The 16,992-nt window shown below is 42.7% G+C and overlaps 1 protein-coding gene across 1 annotated transcript; it reads right to left on the minus strand.

Annotated features, from left to right (window-relative positions):
* Positions 1 to 4,335: 4,335 nt before the first annotated feature.
* LOC4329630 (serine/threonine-protein kinase SAPK6-like) lies at positions 4,336 to 9,363 on the minus strand. The gene is made up of 9 exons (NM_001401873.1): positions 9,055 to 9,363; positions 8,884 to 8,958; positions 8,665 to 8,766; positions 8,467 to 8,520; positions 8,263 to 8,355; positions 7,739 to 7,831; positions 5,307 to 5,411; positions 5,116 to 5,214; positions 4,336 to 5,039 (listed from the first exon to the last, which is right to left on the minus strand). Exons 1-9 carry the CDS (start codon positions 9,172 to 9,174, stop codon positions 4,683 to 4,685), a joined length of 1,098 nt encoding a protein of 365 aa, NP_001388802.1. The 5' UTR covers positions 9,175 to 9,363; the 3' UTR covers positions 4,336 to 4,682.
* Between the last annotated feature and the right edge of the window lie 7,629 nt (positions 9,364 to 16,992).

A 16,992-nucleotide genomic window follows, 5' to 3' on the forward strand; every position in this document is an offset into this window, starting at 1 on the left:
AGGGTTGATATGATAGGTAAATATAATAGGTACGGTTGGATACTGCTCGATTAGGCATGGCTCATCAAACAGACCGTGCCCTGTTGGCCTACATGCTTTAGGTTGGAGCTCAGGCATGACCTAGTGAGATGTTGAGTTATGTCATTTGGCCTGACACGATGTCACACCCTGAAAATTCAAAATATATAAATTGTTGTTTAAATGGAATTTTTTAGAATTTATTTTTTAAAAGTCTTGAAGAGAAGATCTAATTTTAATTAATAAATTCCAATATAAAATGGGGCCAGATAAAATTTCATTAAATACTTTGCTTAATTCTATAATTCCTAGATTTTTCTGGGATTTATTTGAGCTAAGGAAGTATTTTTAAAAAATGGAATTGCATTTAAGAAATAATTTAAATTGAAAAAGGTTTTAAAAGTCTTCTTTTGGCTTTGGGCCGAAAGTCGGCCCAAAACCTCTCTTCTCTCTCTCCTCGGCCCAGCCGGCCCAGTCCGCCGCGCGCGCGCGTCCGCCCGCTGACAGGTGGGGCCCGCCTGTCAGGTCGTCGTCTTCCTCGCGTCGGCCGCCGCCCGGAACCCTAGCGCGCCGCCGCCGCCGTTCCCTTCCAAATCCGGCCGCTCCTTTCCTTCTCCGGCCGAATTGATAGAGGGGAAATGATCCTCGGGATCTCCTCTACCTTTTCTCCTTTGGAAACATCGGCTAAATCGGTTTGGAATGTGTTTGATTCGAGTTCGAATCAGATCGGTCTCTTTCCTTCAAACCCCGATCTTTCCTTCTCGTCGCCGGCCGCCGTGGGCCTTCGCCGCCGCCTCCTAGCCCCTTTAAAAGGCTCCCCGGTGTCTCCTCTACCCGCCGCCACCCTCGCCTTCGCCTCTCGTCGTCGGAAGCGCCCTAGCGCCGTGTGCCCTAGCGCCGCCGTCGCCGCCGTCGCTCCAGCCGTGCGCCGCCGCCGTTCCAGTCGTCGCCGTCGCTCGGGAAGGTCGTCATCGTGGTCGCCAAGTCGCCGCCGTCCTCGTCCGCCGCTTCGCCACCGTCGGAGACCGCCGGAGCATCGTCGCCGTCGTCAAGCCGAAGACCGCCGCCGTTTCAACCTCGTCGCCGTCGCCGTCCGTTGGTCTTCCGCCGTCGCTTTGGTCGCCGGTGAGTTCGCCGCGTCGCGCTCTACCCGTTGGTGCCCTCCGTTCGTGCCGAAGCGCCGCCGTTCGCCGGCGAGCATGCGCGCCCGAGCCGCCGAGCCGCCGCCGCCGGTGGTGACGTCACCGCTGACGTCATCGGGACCGTCCGCCGTGAGCCGGTCGTGGACCAATCGATCTCGGCCGTCCGTTTTGGATCAAGTCGATCTCGGCCGTCCGTTCGCGTGAACCGCCGCCGTGCGCCCGGTCCACCGCAAACCCTAGCCCGCTGACGCAATAAATCCCTTTTTCCTTTTCAAAAATAATTCATTATTGCGTCATAATTCAATTAAAATCAATTTAAGTGTTTTAATCCGATTTAATCTTCAAAAATTCATAACTAATTCATCTTAGCTCCGATTTAGTTGGTTCAAGTCTCTAAATTTTTCTAAAATTGAGATCTACATGTTAAAAATATCCACATGTACTGTTCATGCTTGTTTATGTGCTTTTGCTCTTTTCTGCTTAGATTCCGTCGTTTCCGGAGAGTCCGTTTTCGCCGGAGAAGAGTTTGAAGAGTTCCAAGGCCAGCAAGGCAAGTCACACAGATCCCAAACAACTCTTTGAGCATGTTGATCCCGTTTAAAGCTATTGTTTCTTTTCAACTATTGCATTTATTTTCGAATGTCATTGGGTGGAATTAACCTATTGTTTGTTATGGCCCTTTTGTTCTTGATTACCTTATTCCTTGATACCTTGGGTTATTATAACTTGACTGGTTGAGCTCTATATATTGGTTCAACTAGATATTAGATATAATTGCTTAGCCCTGCTTAGAAACATTAGCACACTATTGGGATAACTTATGACTCACTATTATTTAATGATGGCTTAATGATAGTTCACGATGGTCAATCGTGATTAGTTAATTAATTCATGTGCCAACTAAAACCTGGTAATGGTGGGTTGTGAGCACATGGTTTTGATGGTCGTGCTCATGACAATTAAGGACCGGTTCACGAGTTTCGGTTGTGAAACATTAACCGTGCCAACCACAAGCCAGCATGGGCAACGGCTTTATCTTTTGTATAGCATGGTTCATTGCGGGGCACCAGACTGAGAAGTGGCGGAGATAAGCCCACGGGGGTCGCTGGGGAGTCCATGCCTTGTTTATAAGGGGGTGATTATGATCCAGGAAGGTGCGCTGCAGTGGATTGTGTTATGCAAGGGGTATTGTCACAACTCCTTTCCGAGGTACCGTGGTGGTATTGAGGCACATGGTGACATGATGTGGGGTTGTGTCTTGTGGGTACAGTAGTACACCTCTGATCAGAGTAAAACTATTCGAATAGCCGTGCCCGCGGTTATGGGCGGGTCTAACAATGTCTTTCGTGATTAGTCTCACACTTCTCACCATAGTAAATGATGCTATAATTGGTAATAATTTGTTTAGCTCCTGGTTTGGAATGGTACATTCCTGGTTTGGAGATAGAACTGTGCAGCCGGGATGGTTGTTCAGAATGGTTGGGCCTATACAACAGGGTATGTTGTATAGCGTTGGATTAATATTGTTTAATACTTAACTGTTTTACTAAATTCTCAAATGTTTGCTAAATGCTGCTTTTGCGAATGCAACCCTACTATGCCATCCTTTGTTATCCTGTGCACTTGCATATTTGCTGCGTGGCTTGCTGAGTATGTCATATACTCACCTTGCAATCATTCATCAGAGGAAGAGTTCTACAGTGAAGCTGATGGTGTGGAGGATTAGGTGTAGCCTTGGTCAAGCTGCCTGTGGAGTGGAGCCGTCTGCGCCGTTTATCTTATTTTCCGCTGCTTAGATCTTTATTGTTTGAGAGGAACTATCTACCTCTGTAATGACATTTTATTCGCTTATTAATTAGAGTAATAATTGTACTCTATTATCAATTTGTTATTGTGTGCCTCGGCTGATTCCTGGACGAGGGTTTACACACATGTAAGCGTTTGGAATTTTGGATAGAAATTCCGGGCGTGACACACGATTAGGTTACGTTGGCTACGTGGAGGTTGGTTAGCCCAAATTTGATATATACCAAGAAAAAAATGTGAACATAGTCTGTTGCATCCTGCTGCACAAACTTCGATGAAGCTTTAGCGAGGCTCTCCGCTCACCGATAGCACATTCCTCTTCCTCATCAAGAACCACCATGGCCCTTCACTTCCTACTTCCTTCGTCCCGAGCCGGTGAGCTCCCAATTGCTGACATGCTTAGTGGTTGTGCTCGTGAATAGGGTTGGCCACACCACAATGCTACTATGCAGGCCTACGCCAATGAGCGTTCATCATTACTTCCTCTTTCCTGATCCCCTAGCTTCCTCGATTCTTTAGTTCTCATTTCCCCCTATCTCCTGCTCGCGACATGCACTTGTCGTGTTGGCATGCTGGGCCGGTAACAACCCAAGCACAACGTGGCTAGATGGGCTATGCCAACACAACCCACAGCTAAATGAAATGTGTTGTTCTTGGGCTGTGAGTTGCACATGCGTGCCTGGGTGGACACAGAAAGACCCAACACATTTGACAACATATAGGAGGATTTGGTAAACGCATAACCATTCTTATGTTTCTACGTATGAGATCAATTAAGACACCTCAGTCGCACCTAATTAATTTGATTAGTGTCAAATTAAAGGAAAACTATTCTTTAAAGATGTTCTCTTCCATTATACTCCCTCCATCTACTTTTGATTGTCATATTTCCAAATCTGAAAAATTTATTTTTGATTGGCATATTTCAATTCAACAACCTATCATCTTAATTACTTTCTCGGATTTAATGCATGACTCTCCATTTTTCCACACAAGATTGGCTACATGGATATTGAGAAATGTAAATATTAATGAATCGCTTGTTTATGAGGGATGATTAGTAGCATGTTTAAATGAATGATAAGTAGAATTACTTATCCTTGGTCTGTGTGTCAAGATGAAATATGACTATTAAAAGTAGATGGAGGGAGTAGCGATTACGCTCCAACTAACACTAAAAAAATAACACTCTTTTTCCCAAAATAACATGCAAGCACAATATAATCTAGAAAACATATCCATTTTCTTCTTGTTTTTATTAGATCAATTTCAACTATGTGTCCAGAGGCAAAAAAATTATTTCAATACGTGGAATGAGGTTAAACAGATCTCATGCATATATACACATTTGTGTTGCTTATCTCGTTGGTGAAAAGAAAAAATATTGTCTCCCTAAATAAACACTTGTCAAGAAATAAGGTTTATTCCACAAGCTATATACAACCTTGCTATCTTAACCATCCAACCATTACAAAGGCACTGGAGAGCCTATTTGGTAGTAATAATTTACGGTGTTAACATATCACAAGATAAAAAAAAAGAACAGGATAAAAGAAAAGGAAGACCCAAGGCAACAACAGAAAGTTAAAAGCTACAAAGACAAACTAATAACGAAAAGGATGCGACATCTCATCACCCCCACAACTACCACAAAGTACAAACATGCACAAAAACACCCTCTTGCCGGCAACAGCAAAGCTTGAACTCAACATCTTATCAGCTCTTCTGCAAGTCACAGCTGGCATGGGCTTGCTTCACCTGCTTGGTGTACTCGTCCTCGCTATCGCCTTCCTCGCCCTCCTCCTCATCCCTGTCTCCCTCGTCGTCGTCGGGATTCTTACCGTCCTCCTGCTCTTCTTCCTCGGTCCAACCGAAACCGGCCACTGGAGTCGACGATGGAGGTGGTGTCTTTGCCTCTTGTACAATCTTCATGATCTCGTCGACGGTCTGATCCGAGAATGTACGGGCACTGTTGTCCTTCTTGTAGTACTTCGCTTGCGCCGCTTCTGTAAGCTCCCGCGGCAAGTTCTTCATAAACCAAGGGTGGTTTCTGATCTCTCTTATTGTTATTCTCTGCATGACATGGTGGAAATGGTATTATGTTAAATGGAACATAATGGAACATGGATTGAAGTTCCGCGAGGTTCACCTTTGCAGGATTCGCGACAAAGATTCGAGAGAGGAGTTGTCTACAATCTTGGGATATATGGACGTACTCTGGTATTTTGTACTGAATTGATACGATTCTCTGCAAAATAAAAATGTGAGCATAATATATTTGTACATTCGTGTGGCGTTTGAAGTTGGAATTTAGAGAGGCTGAAGTGGGTGAATTATTACCCCGATTGTTTTTCTGAAATTCTTGGGATCATCTGGGTCCTCAAAAGGGTAAGCACCGACGAGCATCACATAAAGGGTCACCCCACAAGACCATACATCTGCCATCTGCACATAGTGCAAACAATAATGTTAGTGTGTTACAAAAACAAGAGAAGCATAATTTCAAGAAAGAATGAACCTCAAAAAGCATAGGAAATTAGAGAGTAGTCAAAAAAAAAAAAAACAGAAGGCACTATATTAACGGATCAAGAACTCAAGAATCCTGGTGGACAGAAAAAAGGAGCAGAAGAATCCCAAGTCCCAGCAGTTCAAGGACAGAGCTCTTTGAAAGAGTATCCAGTAAGTGAAACTAGCGAATTTAAGTCTATTGTTCAGGAAAATGTGAAGCAACGAATTTAAGTGAAACTAGCAAGAGTCAATTAGGAGTTGGTCACATGTGAGTACAACATGGTGGCTTGAGAACATCAGTTACACTCACTTAATTAAAAAGATAATATGCAAATAGGTATTCATGAAGGTCATTATCTTTGAAATCAAAAATAAAGAAAAATATGTACAACTGACAGATGAAATAAAGTGAAGAACACAATTTGAGGATAGCGGAGTTCTGGGAGCAGCCGAAGAAAATAGAAAATATGGCAGAGACCTATGGACATTTGGGCAGTTCGTCTAGAAACAACCATATATTCTCCTAACTGATCTCAATGTCACTTTTAAAAAAATGAACCAATCTCAGTGCCGCTTTATGATAGCCTCTACCAGCAAAGGCAACCAATCTTGCATGCTAGAAAGAAATTCAATTGGTAGTTTGGCATGGTATCCCAAAAAAGTATGAAATAAAGTGCAATAGCAATTGGTCAAATAACATCAATATTAACCAGACAAACTACAGATGGCAAAATGAAACGCCCAAAAAAAAGGATGAAGAAAAACAGTCCCAAAGGACCACAGGTTACCAACCAGATGTTCAGTCTAAGATGGCTACATGAAAAGATCAGGTCTGAGGGCCCCTATTGTACACATCAACATGATGGAAATACGGTCCAGAAAAGGACATAAAGCATGATGAATGGGAACACAATTCGATTCATGGAACATGTCCACGGGGCCTCCCCACGATACATAGATCATCACGCGCAACCATTTCAAATCTGTTCATGCTTTTTTTTTTCTATGTACTACCTCTGAAGAAATAACTACATTATTGTTTTTGGAACTCCACAATTTTTTTAGGCAATATGAATCCTATCTGTTTGCTGGTCAAGGATTCACCACACAACAAAGCACACAGCGATTTTGTTTTTATTAATCCTCACTATCAAGCAGATCATTAAGCATGATAACAAGATCTCCATCAACAGAATCTGGTGCTCTTATCTATCAAATCTAACTTTCTTTTTGGATCATCACATCAACAACACCATGCGAGACAAGACTTCACCATGTATACCAACTGTGAACCAGATCAAGGGAACAATTAAAGCAGGCACGCACCCGGAGGGGGCAGAGATCACCATCAAGCATGCTGTGATTACTACTCCATCCGTTCCAAAATAAGTACAGTTTTACACTATTCATGTCCAACGTTTGACCGTTCGTCTTATTTGAAATTTTTTTTGATTAGTATTTTTATTGTTATTAGATGATAAAACATGAATAGTACTTTATGGGTGACTATTTTTTTTTAATTTTTTCATAAATTTTTCAAATAAGACGAACGGTCAAACGTTGGACACGGATCCCCACGACTACACTTATTTTAGGACGGAGGTAGTAAAAAGAAAAATGTCCCAGCGACAACATCGGGAACATTTCGGTAGGATATCTCTTCCCCCCTCTTTGCTCCTTTGACAAAATTGTCAACACAAATAATTGGAGGAGCACTTGGAAGTTGGAGCTTGGAAAACTGGAATCCCCACCCCACAGAGGTAAGGACAAAGAAAAACACTGGCAATTGGGGTCAGGTCCATTCCCTGTCTACTTGACCTCAGAACAAAATTCCAAGAATGTAAAACCACTGATTAGAGAGGTGCCCCCATGATACCATGAGCCTGGTCTACAAGGCATATATGTCTGCTACGTTTGGGTTCACATACTAAAACTCCAGTCCTGGCATTCACATGAAAAGTTCAGACTACGTTTGGGTTGGGGCCGGAGGGACTGCAGCAAGCTAGCACAAGCATAGGTGACCCACACAAGGTTAATTTCACCATCCTTAAAAAATTACAATACATTTTCTAGTGTGAAACTTCTTAGTTACCTTGGGATATTAAAATTTTGCGTGTAAAATTCAGGTGCCTTAAGATAACACAAGGATTGAGCACACACCAAAAAAGGAAAGAAAAGAAAAGGATTAAGCACAAAGTCTCCAGCTGCCCTGGACACAACTGGAGAGACAGGCAAGCTAGAGGAGCAAGATGACTGAGACTGACCTTGCCGTCATACTCCCGGCGAGAGAGCACCTCCGGAGCGATGTACGCGGGAGTCCCGACCGTCGACTTCGGCTTTGAGTGCAGCAGTGATGACTGACCACAAAAACATTCGCAAAAAGAACGGTCTTAGTACGCGTAAGTAACCCACTATAGAGCTAAATTAAAGAGCAATAAATACGATATTTTCGTAAGTCTAAGTGTTCTTTTTGCCATCAGTTAGTTCGAGTGATGTCCCTCTTTTATGTACGTGAAGAAACTAAAGGATTGCTTGATAACATCATCCGATAAAAAAGACTGAGAAAAAAAAAGGGCGCAAAGTTTGATTCTCAATAGCGGCACGAGTTTAATAAGGATAATGAGGATAGCGACCCAGTTTCGTGTCAAAATTTTTGTCCTCCCAACATGCCAAGTTCAACAAGGAAGGCTTCTTTCCGTATACCTTTCTACCAAAAAACATGCACGGTATGAAAGAACATAAAAATCTTCCTTTTTTTTAAAAAAAAAGAGAGAGAAGAAATTGTTACCTTGGAGTAGCCAAAGTCGCAGATCTTGAGGCGCGGCGCAGGGCTGCCATCCAGCAGCGTGTTCTCCAGCTTCAAATCCCGGTGGCAAATTTGCTGCGAGATCAAACAAAACACGCAATCCTCATCAGCTTAACATTTTGAAAAATTTATACTTAAAGCTTTTTTTATATTAACAGAAAAATAACAAATTATTGATGTCCTCACCATGAAGTGGCAGTAGCTGACGCCGCAAATTAGTTGCTGGAAGAAATACCTCGACTAGAACAGTAGCAATCCACACGTCCCCCAATTTGAAAACACAAAATTAAAATTAGCACGCAAACCTCACGAATTTTTGAGGGGGCAAAAAAAAAGAGGGAAAAGACTTGGGACCCGTCTAATTCGAGGAGATTAGATGATCACCTCGTCCTCGCTGAATCTCCCGGCGCTGCAGATCCGGTCGAACAGCTCGCCGCCGGCGGCGTACTCCATGACGATCGCGAGGTGGGTAGGCGTGAGCACGACCTAAACAAAACAAAATTCCCCCAAAATTACGAACTAAATTTTCAAAAAGAAAATAAAAATACCGAGCAAGAACCGCGAATTTCTCAGAAATCCCGCGAATTCCGCGGCCGGCCTCACCTCCTTGAACCGGATGATGTTTGGGTGCCGCAGCGAGCGGTGGTTTATGATCTCCCTCGCCACATTCTCGTCAATCTGCAAAAAACCACCCGCAAACCCCGCTAAAAACCAGCCAAGAAAACGAGAAATTAAGAAGAAGAAACCCTAGCTCGCTTCGAATCACGCACGCACCTTGAGGCCACGCGGTATGTACTTCATGGCGACGAGCTCCTTGGTCTCCCTGTTCCGCATCAGCCGCGCCACACCGAAGTTGCCCGACCCGATGTCCTTGAGCAGCTCGTACTTCTCCATGGCGGCGCGGGATCCCGGACCCGTCCTGCCTGCTCCGATCGAATTCGGCGCCTTCCTTGCTTGCTCCTGCTGGTTCTTGGTCTTGGAGAGGAGAGGAGAGGAAGGAGGGAATGGAAGAGGATTCGAAGCTTAACGAGGAGGCTTCTGTTTTATACTCCTATTTATTAGTAGCGGTTTCTCTCTCCTCCTGCTCCTGTGTGAAATTGATTTCTCTCATTTTATGGTGGGATTTGGCCATTTGGGTGTGATTAGAAGTTCTTTTATTTTTGGAATTTTCTAAGCATGATTTAACATGTACAAATGGTTTGATATGAACTCTTTAGTTAATACTTACATATCACTAAATTATTCAATATATAATTGCTGAGATAACCATTTTAGCTCCATATAATAATTTTTTTAATAAATGCTAAGAGTCGACTCTGAGCCGTTATCGTGCGTAAAAGCAAATAAGTCTCTATGTGTAAAAACAAATATTGTCCTCTGACTTGATCACTGATACGTGGATCTGTCACGTGTGTGACTTACATGAAGGTGCCTACAAATCAGGCGCTCGATTTTTCCCAAAAAGTCTGGCGTTGTTTCACCCTTTATAAAAATAATGTTTTAGCACTTAGCGAAAGAATGATTCAATTCTTAAAAAAATGTGAAACATAGTGAGATCGCTAAATGAAACAATTTGGTTCAACGTATGTAACAAAACGATTTAAGCCATTGAAGCACTTAAACCCCATGTACATCTAAACAAACCCCGTGTACATCGAGATGAAAATATTAAATACTATTTAAAATCCACTGTAACATTTGATCCACCCACAAAGAAACATCACGAGTATATTAGCTGAAACATTGCTTTTGAACCATTGAAACATCAACAAACCCGTATGTCAAAAATAGAAATATGGAACACTGTCCAAATATCTATTGCAACATTTGATCCAAACACAAAGAACATCACGAGTACACTAGCTGAAATACACAAAAAAAAACACAGAACCTGGTCTAGACTGCATCTTCCTCCTCTCCGACGAACACAGGGTTGCCCGCGTCGGTCTTCTCCACGGCCCCCATCACCGGATCTGGAGGAGGAGAAGGGGGAGGATGGCGGAGATGAGGAGGGAGTGCTCCCAGGAGAGAAAGAGGGAGCCGACGAGCCTCCTCCACCACCACTGCCGCCACCACCGCTTCGCTGCTCGTGCGTCGTCCTCCGCGTCGGCCGCCACCACGGGGACGAAGACGCTGTCAACGTCAAGGAAGACGAAAAGCGGCGGAGGATCCGACGGAGAAGGCGACGTGGGCGAGGTTGACGGGAGAGAGGAGGCAGCGCGGGTGAGGTTGGCGGGGGGAGGCGGGAGGAAGCAGCGTGGGCGAGGGAGCTCGTGGAAGAGGAGGCGGCATCGACGGGGAGAGGAGGCGACGTGAGCGAGGGAGCGTGCCCGATATTTTTCTCTTTCATCGGGCGCCCGTGAATAAGGATTTTCAGACTTACATGTTAGTCACTTAAAGTTAAATGGTAGTACTACAAATGATCTGTATTAAAGTTGTTTCTTTTTCACGTCACTAAGAGTTAGATCATCTCCAATAGGTTAGCCATCCCACTCTCCAAGCTAAAAATTAGCAAACATAGCAAGAAAATGAGGTCCAACAGCCTCTCCATTTGGATGGCTAAGCCATCTCGCTGGCCAAATGACCAGCTCAGGTGGCCAAATCTAGCAAGCTAGTTTGGCTGGCCAAACACAGCATCAATGGCTAGTAGCTGCAATCTCATTCGCCTCTCCCCCATCGACGTCGAGTTCCTTCTCCAGCCGCCTACGATCCGGCCGCCAACTCCCCTCCAGCCGCCTCCCCCTTGCCGGCCGCCGCCTCCTCCCGGGCGCCGTCGACGGCAAGGGAGGGAGGGCTCGATGGCGAGGGATGGAAGGCATGGCGGCGAGGGAGAGCAAGGGAGGCCGGCGAGGAGCAAATCCACGCTCCAGTCGCCGTCGCCATCCCCATCCCGAGCTCCCCCCAAGCCGATGTCGCCATCCCCACCCTGAGCTTCGTCGCCGCCCCTCCCAAGCTGATGTCCCTGTCGCTTGCGGACTCCCTGCGCCACCTCCTGCCTCCCCACGCCGTTGGCATCTGCGTGGTCGATGGGAAGGAAGGAAAGGGGAAAAGAAGAAAAGAGAAGGAAGAAAGGGGAGAGAGAGAGAGGGAGGAAGAAGAGTACATACTGTTGTTGTGGGTCCATTGTTAATTTAGAGAGGATCAATAGAGAGTCTGTTAAAGTGAGCATCTAGTTTGACTAGCCAAATTAGATAGAATCCGATTTAAAGAAGCTAGTGAAGATGCTCTTACATGCACCATAACGAAGAGAGCACGTCAATATAAATCTTTGTACATGCAATCCGAGTGATTATTGTTAACGTTGATCTGAGTGATTAGGATTAGCATATGCGGTGATTAGTCGACGTGTATTGGCGAATTTTGTAGAAGTGTTGGAAACTTGGAATGGTACGGCAGTTGAAACCGCCTTTGTCTCCATAGATATAGACAACATCACATTACTGATAGATAAGTTCAAAATAAATTCTCTTGTACAGTACTGCACCGTTCGAAGATATATGGCGTCCTTTTTTGCAGAGTCAACGAATAAAAGTTTTAACTAGTAACCAAACTTACAAATATATGTATTTAGTGTTATGTAGTATGTAGTGTCACTGAATTTATATTTAAAAATATTTTTATATATATTAATTTTGTAGTTGTTGATAATATATTACATATTATGGTATCTCGTTTCATTTAACATCAGGTTTAGAGCCCATTCTAATTGCAGAAATAAAAAAACATAGGATTAGAAAAAGCATAGGATTCCATAAGATTCACCTAAAAATCATATATAAATGAAATCCCCCAAAATTCTTATGATTTTCTTTTGAATCAAAGGAGGCCTTACTACATACTTTCACTTTACTACATGCTAGATTAAAATAAGTTTCACTTTACACTAAATTGTGTCATATAATTGAAGGAAAAATCTTGTGAATCTAAGCGAACATTATCAAACTTTTTCAATTTAGACCACATTTTATGAAATGTTGTTCAAATTTCATGAAATTTATATAGGTTTTATGGTGTACTCTGATGTTAAGTAAAACTTATTTTAATGTACTCTGGTGTAAAGTGAAAGTACATGCTAAATCTGATACTTGTACAATGTAAAACAAGTTACAATTAACTTGGTGAAAATTACAATTTACTATGTATTATAGGATAAATCAATAGTTATATACTCCCCCCGTCCCAAAAAGACTCAATTTCTGGGTTTTCATGTCTAACGTTTGACCGTCCGTCTTATATGAATTTTTTTATTATTAGTATTTTCATTATTATTAGATGATAAAACAAGAATAATACTTTATGTTTGACTTATCTTTTTAAACTTTTTCATATTTTTTTAAATAAGACGGACGGTCAAACATTAGACACGGAAACCCAGAAATTGAATTTTTTTGGGATGGAGGGAGTAGTATCTAATACACCTTGTATTTCTCAAGGAGAGGAGGTAAAATCTGAAATGAATTGGTTCGATATTTGTGCTTTAAGTCGTCCTTTCGGGGAAAAAAAACCAGTTGTCTACTCATTTTTCCCATCTCTTCTCTCTTCACCTTAGGAAATATATATATATATATATATATATATATATAATATAATTCATTCCGTTATTTGAAATAAAAGAAGCTATAGCCAATTATTACAGTGAATTACCTAACAATAGTTTGAATTACAAAATCACAATTTAATTAAAAACTAAAAAAATATTTAGAACACCAAACTAATGACAGAGATAACACTAATAACTTCTACCTATGGTTGTTGAGGAATTGCATAACCGTTGTATCTTCAGTAGTACGTTGTAAGAAGACATTGTCTTTCTCAAATTAGGAAATATAATCTCCAAAATCAGTGGCCAATCATTGCACTGGTCGAATTTCACTCACATCACCGCCGACAACTGATATCGAACAAATGTGGAAGATATCGTCGGAGAATAACTTTAGTGCAAATCAATAGCTCGCCCAAATCTTACCACACTGCCATAGCCATTAAAGCCACTGAGCTGACGTAGGTTCCCAACAATGACCATTGCCGCACAAAGAAGGTCCTCCAAAGCGACGCCTCAGAGGAGGACACGACGTGAGATGCCGCTACCACTCTACCAGGACCAAAGCAAAAGGTTTTACCTGAAGGCCAATGTGGAGGGATGGGAAGAAGTGAGGATGCCTCCAAGAAGAAAAACGATGCTCGAAAGCATCACCGTCATCGAAGCTAGCTAGAATCTAGCAAGGCTTTCACCATTCGACAACTCCCTCATCACACATAACCAGCCTACATGCCAAATAGTAACATTGTCATCCGCAAAAGCCAAAGTTGAAACCACAGCAACATCGTACCACCGGCAACCCAGCCCCTCGAAGCTCCCCACAACCTAGCCAGGAGGCCAAGGAGGAGTAGTGATGGAGCCAAGAAAGCTTGCAAAGAAAGAAACTCACTATCGTCATCTGTCGTTGTGTGGCTAAATCCGGACGTAGAAGCCCTAGATCCACTGGCTCTTATCCCTAGAGTCTTCACTATCGCACTAGGGAAAATTGGAAAGAGGAAGCCCCGCCACCATCATCCTTGCCATTGCGTGGCTAGTAATTAGCTCAAGTGGCAGCAAGGCGGAGGAGAGGACAAATATAACCAACAGCGTTGTCTGTTGATCGCCACCCGTGTCACTTACGAGCGACGTGGTAGGCGGGGGGGAGGGGGGGTGAAATCCGACTAGTTGGTTAGTATGCATATCTTTTGACTTGTTGGGGAGGTACCAAAGTCTATGCATTGGTTTCAATTAACGCGTAAATAATTTAAGTTACTAGTACAATGGAAGTAAACATCGACACATCGTAGCAATAGAACCATATTCGAAATTTTGAACATCCCCTCGATCAAGAGAACCATGCCATTCAAAAACTATGAGTTATACAATCAAGAGAATCACTTAAAGTTTAACATTCCATCTCATAAGTTTTTTTTTTGAAAAACCCATAGGCAATTTTGTTGTAAATGCCCACCCCTATTTAGTTTTATTGAAAAAAAAACACCCCCCAATATGCACGTGCTTAACTGAATCACATGTTTTCATAAATTGTGAGTTATCAATGTGATTTTTACCAAAATTAAATACTTCTAAGATTATAATCTTAACAATTTTCTTGGAGATTTCATAAATAAAATTATTGATAAGAACTTAAACATTGTCAAACTAAGTTTCACTATATGCACACAAAAATTCAGTGAAACATGAGAATAAGTCTAATAAGTATTTGGATAAGATTGACTTGACTAGCTTAGCTTAGGGTGGCTCACATTGGTGATAACGGACTGATTCGGTTAAGCATGTGTATAATGGGGATTTTTTTTCTTAACAAGACTGAGTAGGGATGGGTACTTGTAACAAAATAACTTATAATGTCGAATGCCAACCTTTAAGAGACTTATGGGGTGTTTTGCAATTTTCCTAAAAAAACATCAGTCACAAACATTTCCTACATGGCAATCCTAAACATACATAATCATATCGTTGATGCCTAAAAATACATATTTTTGTGTTGTCAATGAGAGCCGGTCTTCTAATAAGTTAAACACAAGTAAGTGATCGACAAACAGATTTTCCTCCCGGACAACGCATAAGATATTATGACGGTTCCAAATTGATATGAGATCCACAAAGATACGATTTTCATGGCCAAATTGCATAAACCATAGGGCACGTCTCTCTGAGATAGCTGATCAACGAAGGCGTAACGACCAACGAGAGAAACACCTAATTCTGTACCATTTGATTACCTCGGTAATTAATTTAGGCAATAATAATATTAATTTGCATAAGGTCAGTCTTAATTAAGGTGGCATGAGGGGGCCACGTGGGAGGGGGGCGACCGGACGAGCGTGTGTGATGATCATGTACGATGTATATATGTGTCAGCTACCAAGCACTTGTTTGACTTGTTTGAGGCTGGGGTTGATGGTGATGGCACACCTACATAATCTCTCTTCTCCTTCTCTCCACACGACAAGAAAACACGGGCTGTGTTTAGTTTCAAATTTTTTTCTTCAAACTTTCAACTTTTCCGTCACATCAAATATTCGGACACATGCATGAAGCATTAAATGTGGACGAAAAAAAACCAATTGTACAGTTTGCATATAAATCGCGAGACGAATCTTTTGAGCCTAATTACACCATGATTTGACAATATGGTTGTCAGGGTTATGGATACCACATACCTAATAGTAGTTGACTAAATCTCGGCAGGACCCACCACATACCATGTCTTATACGGAAACTGACTTCACGTATGGAGGGAGTTCCGGATAAGGAAAGACAACCAGAGTTCTACATAGAAACGACATGAACTACTCGGATTATATCTATATTGGTTTTTCTAGTTCTACTTGGATAAGGGGACACCTATGGGTATAAATACAAGGCCCCCTAGGAGGAGAGAGACCCACAATCAACATACACAAAACAATAGATCAAGACAGAAGATCAACATACAAGCCAACATATACCAAGACAAGACGCCGGATATCGACTTCAGGGATAAGCACGGCTAGTCCCCTACGGTGTCTCCGGGTACTGTCAGGAGAGACGAAAGCGCTATCTCTGATCTCGCCGGGCACGGATTCGAGGAGGAAGACTACCCTGTTGTCGACTACGAGTCAGACCTTCAGACCGTCATGTCGACAACAGTTAGATAGGCTACCGCAAATATTGTACTGGTGTGATTATGGTGAATAAGAGCAATATCGGCTTCAGCCAACAGGATGTAGGGTTATTACTGACAATTAAGGGGCCCGAACCTATATAAAAATCCCCGTCTCTGTCTCTTTTACCTCAGTCTCGCGTATATCCTAGTACCAACGATCCTCATACTATGCAAATACCGGAATCGCGACATCAAATGTCGACAGTTGCGCGCCAGGTAGGGGATCTTTTGGTGCTTCAAGGTTTCGATGAGATGGGTTTAAGAGATGGATTCTCCGACAACGAGCTACTCGACGACTTCAGCTGAGGGGGAGATCCAACCTAACCAGATCGGAACCATCATCGTCATTGACAACTTGATCTATCGAGATCATCCAAGCCTCAAGCTCCGCGGCGTACCAAAAGATGTCAGATCGCATGATATCGAACAAGTACGCAACAAGGTAATTGGTAGATTGGTTTTTTAAATTGATCTACTAATTTCGTAGATACATCCGGCATGTATCTACAAAGGTACGCAATATTTTATCTGCAATTTATCGTACCTATTCAGATCATACAACATTGTTAGATCTATGATTTATTATGTTTACCTAGAGCATGTTTTTTATACAATATCTGTTGCGCGAGTGTCCCCGATGTTAATTGACTACGGTTTAATGCTGGGGGCTCGCTCTGTTTTCTTCTGTATAAATCATGCTTGTTTACGGTTTACATAATGCCTGATATTTACATCTGCTCGTTATGTCCTGATAATGCTAGAAGATCCATGCAGTCTTTTGAGTACATACTCGATATTCTCTGCTATATGTCTTGCCTTCTAGAAAATATTCTTCAGGAACAATTGAGCACCCGAGTAGGTTGTGGTCGAGTACACCACATTATCGAGAATGATCTCGACAAATGCAGAGTCGTCGAGCCCAACCTGCCAAGGAAGACCGACGACCTATCTCATAGCACCGGCCATGGCTGGACTACTCGAGAAAAGGTTATTAATGGATAATTCCTCGCGAACGTCGTCG

This window comes from Oryza sativa, chromosome 2 (assembly GCF_034140825.1).
Source record: "Oryza sativa Japonica Group chromosome 2, ASM3414082v1".
In the NCBI taxonomy this organism is placed as follows: domain Eukaryota; kingdom Viridiplantae; phylum Streptophyta; class Magnoliopsida; order Poales; family Poaceae; genus Oryza; species Oryza sativa.

Coding starts and splice junctions, on each gene's coding strand:
- LOC4329630 (NM_001401873.1), bottom strand. CDS start 9,174: ATGGAGAAGTACGAGCTGCTCAAGGACATCGGGTCGGGCAACTTCGGT. Junction 7,832..8,262: donor GCGACTTTGGCTACTCCAAG/GTAACAATTTCT, acceptor TTTTGTGGTCAG/TCATCACTGCTGCACTCAAA. Junction 5,412..7,738: donor GCCGGGAGTATGACGGCAAG/GTCAGTCTCAGT, acceptor CACTATGTGCAG/ATGGCAGATGTATGGTCTTG.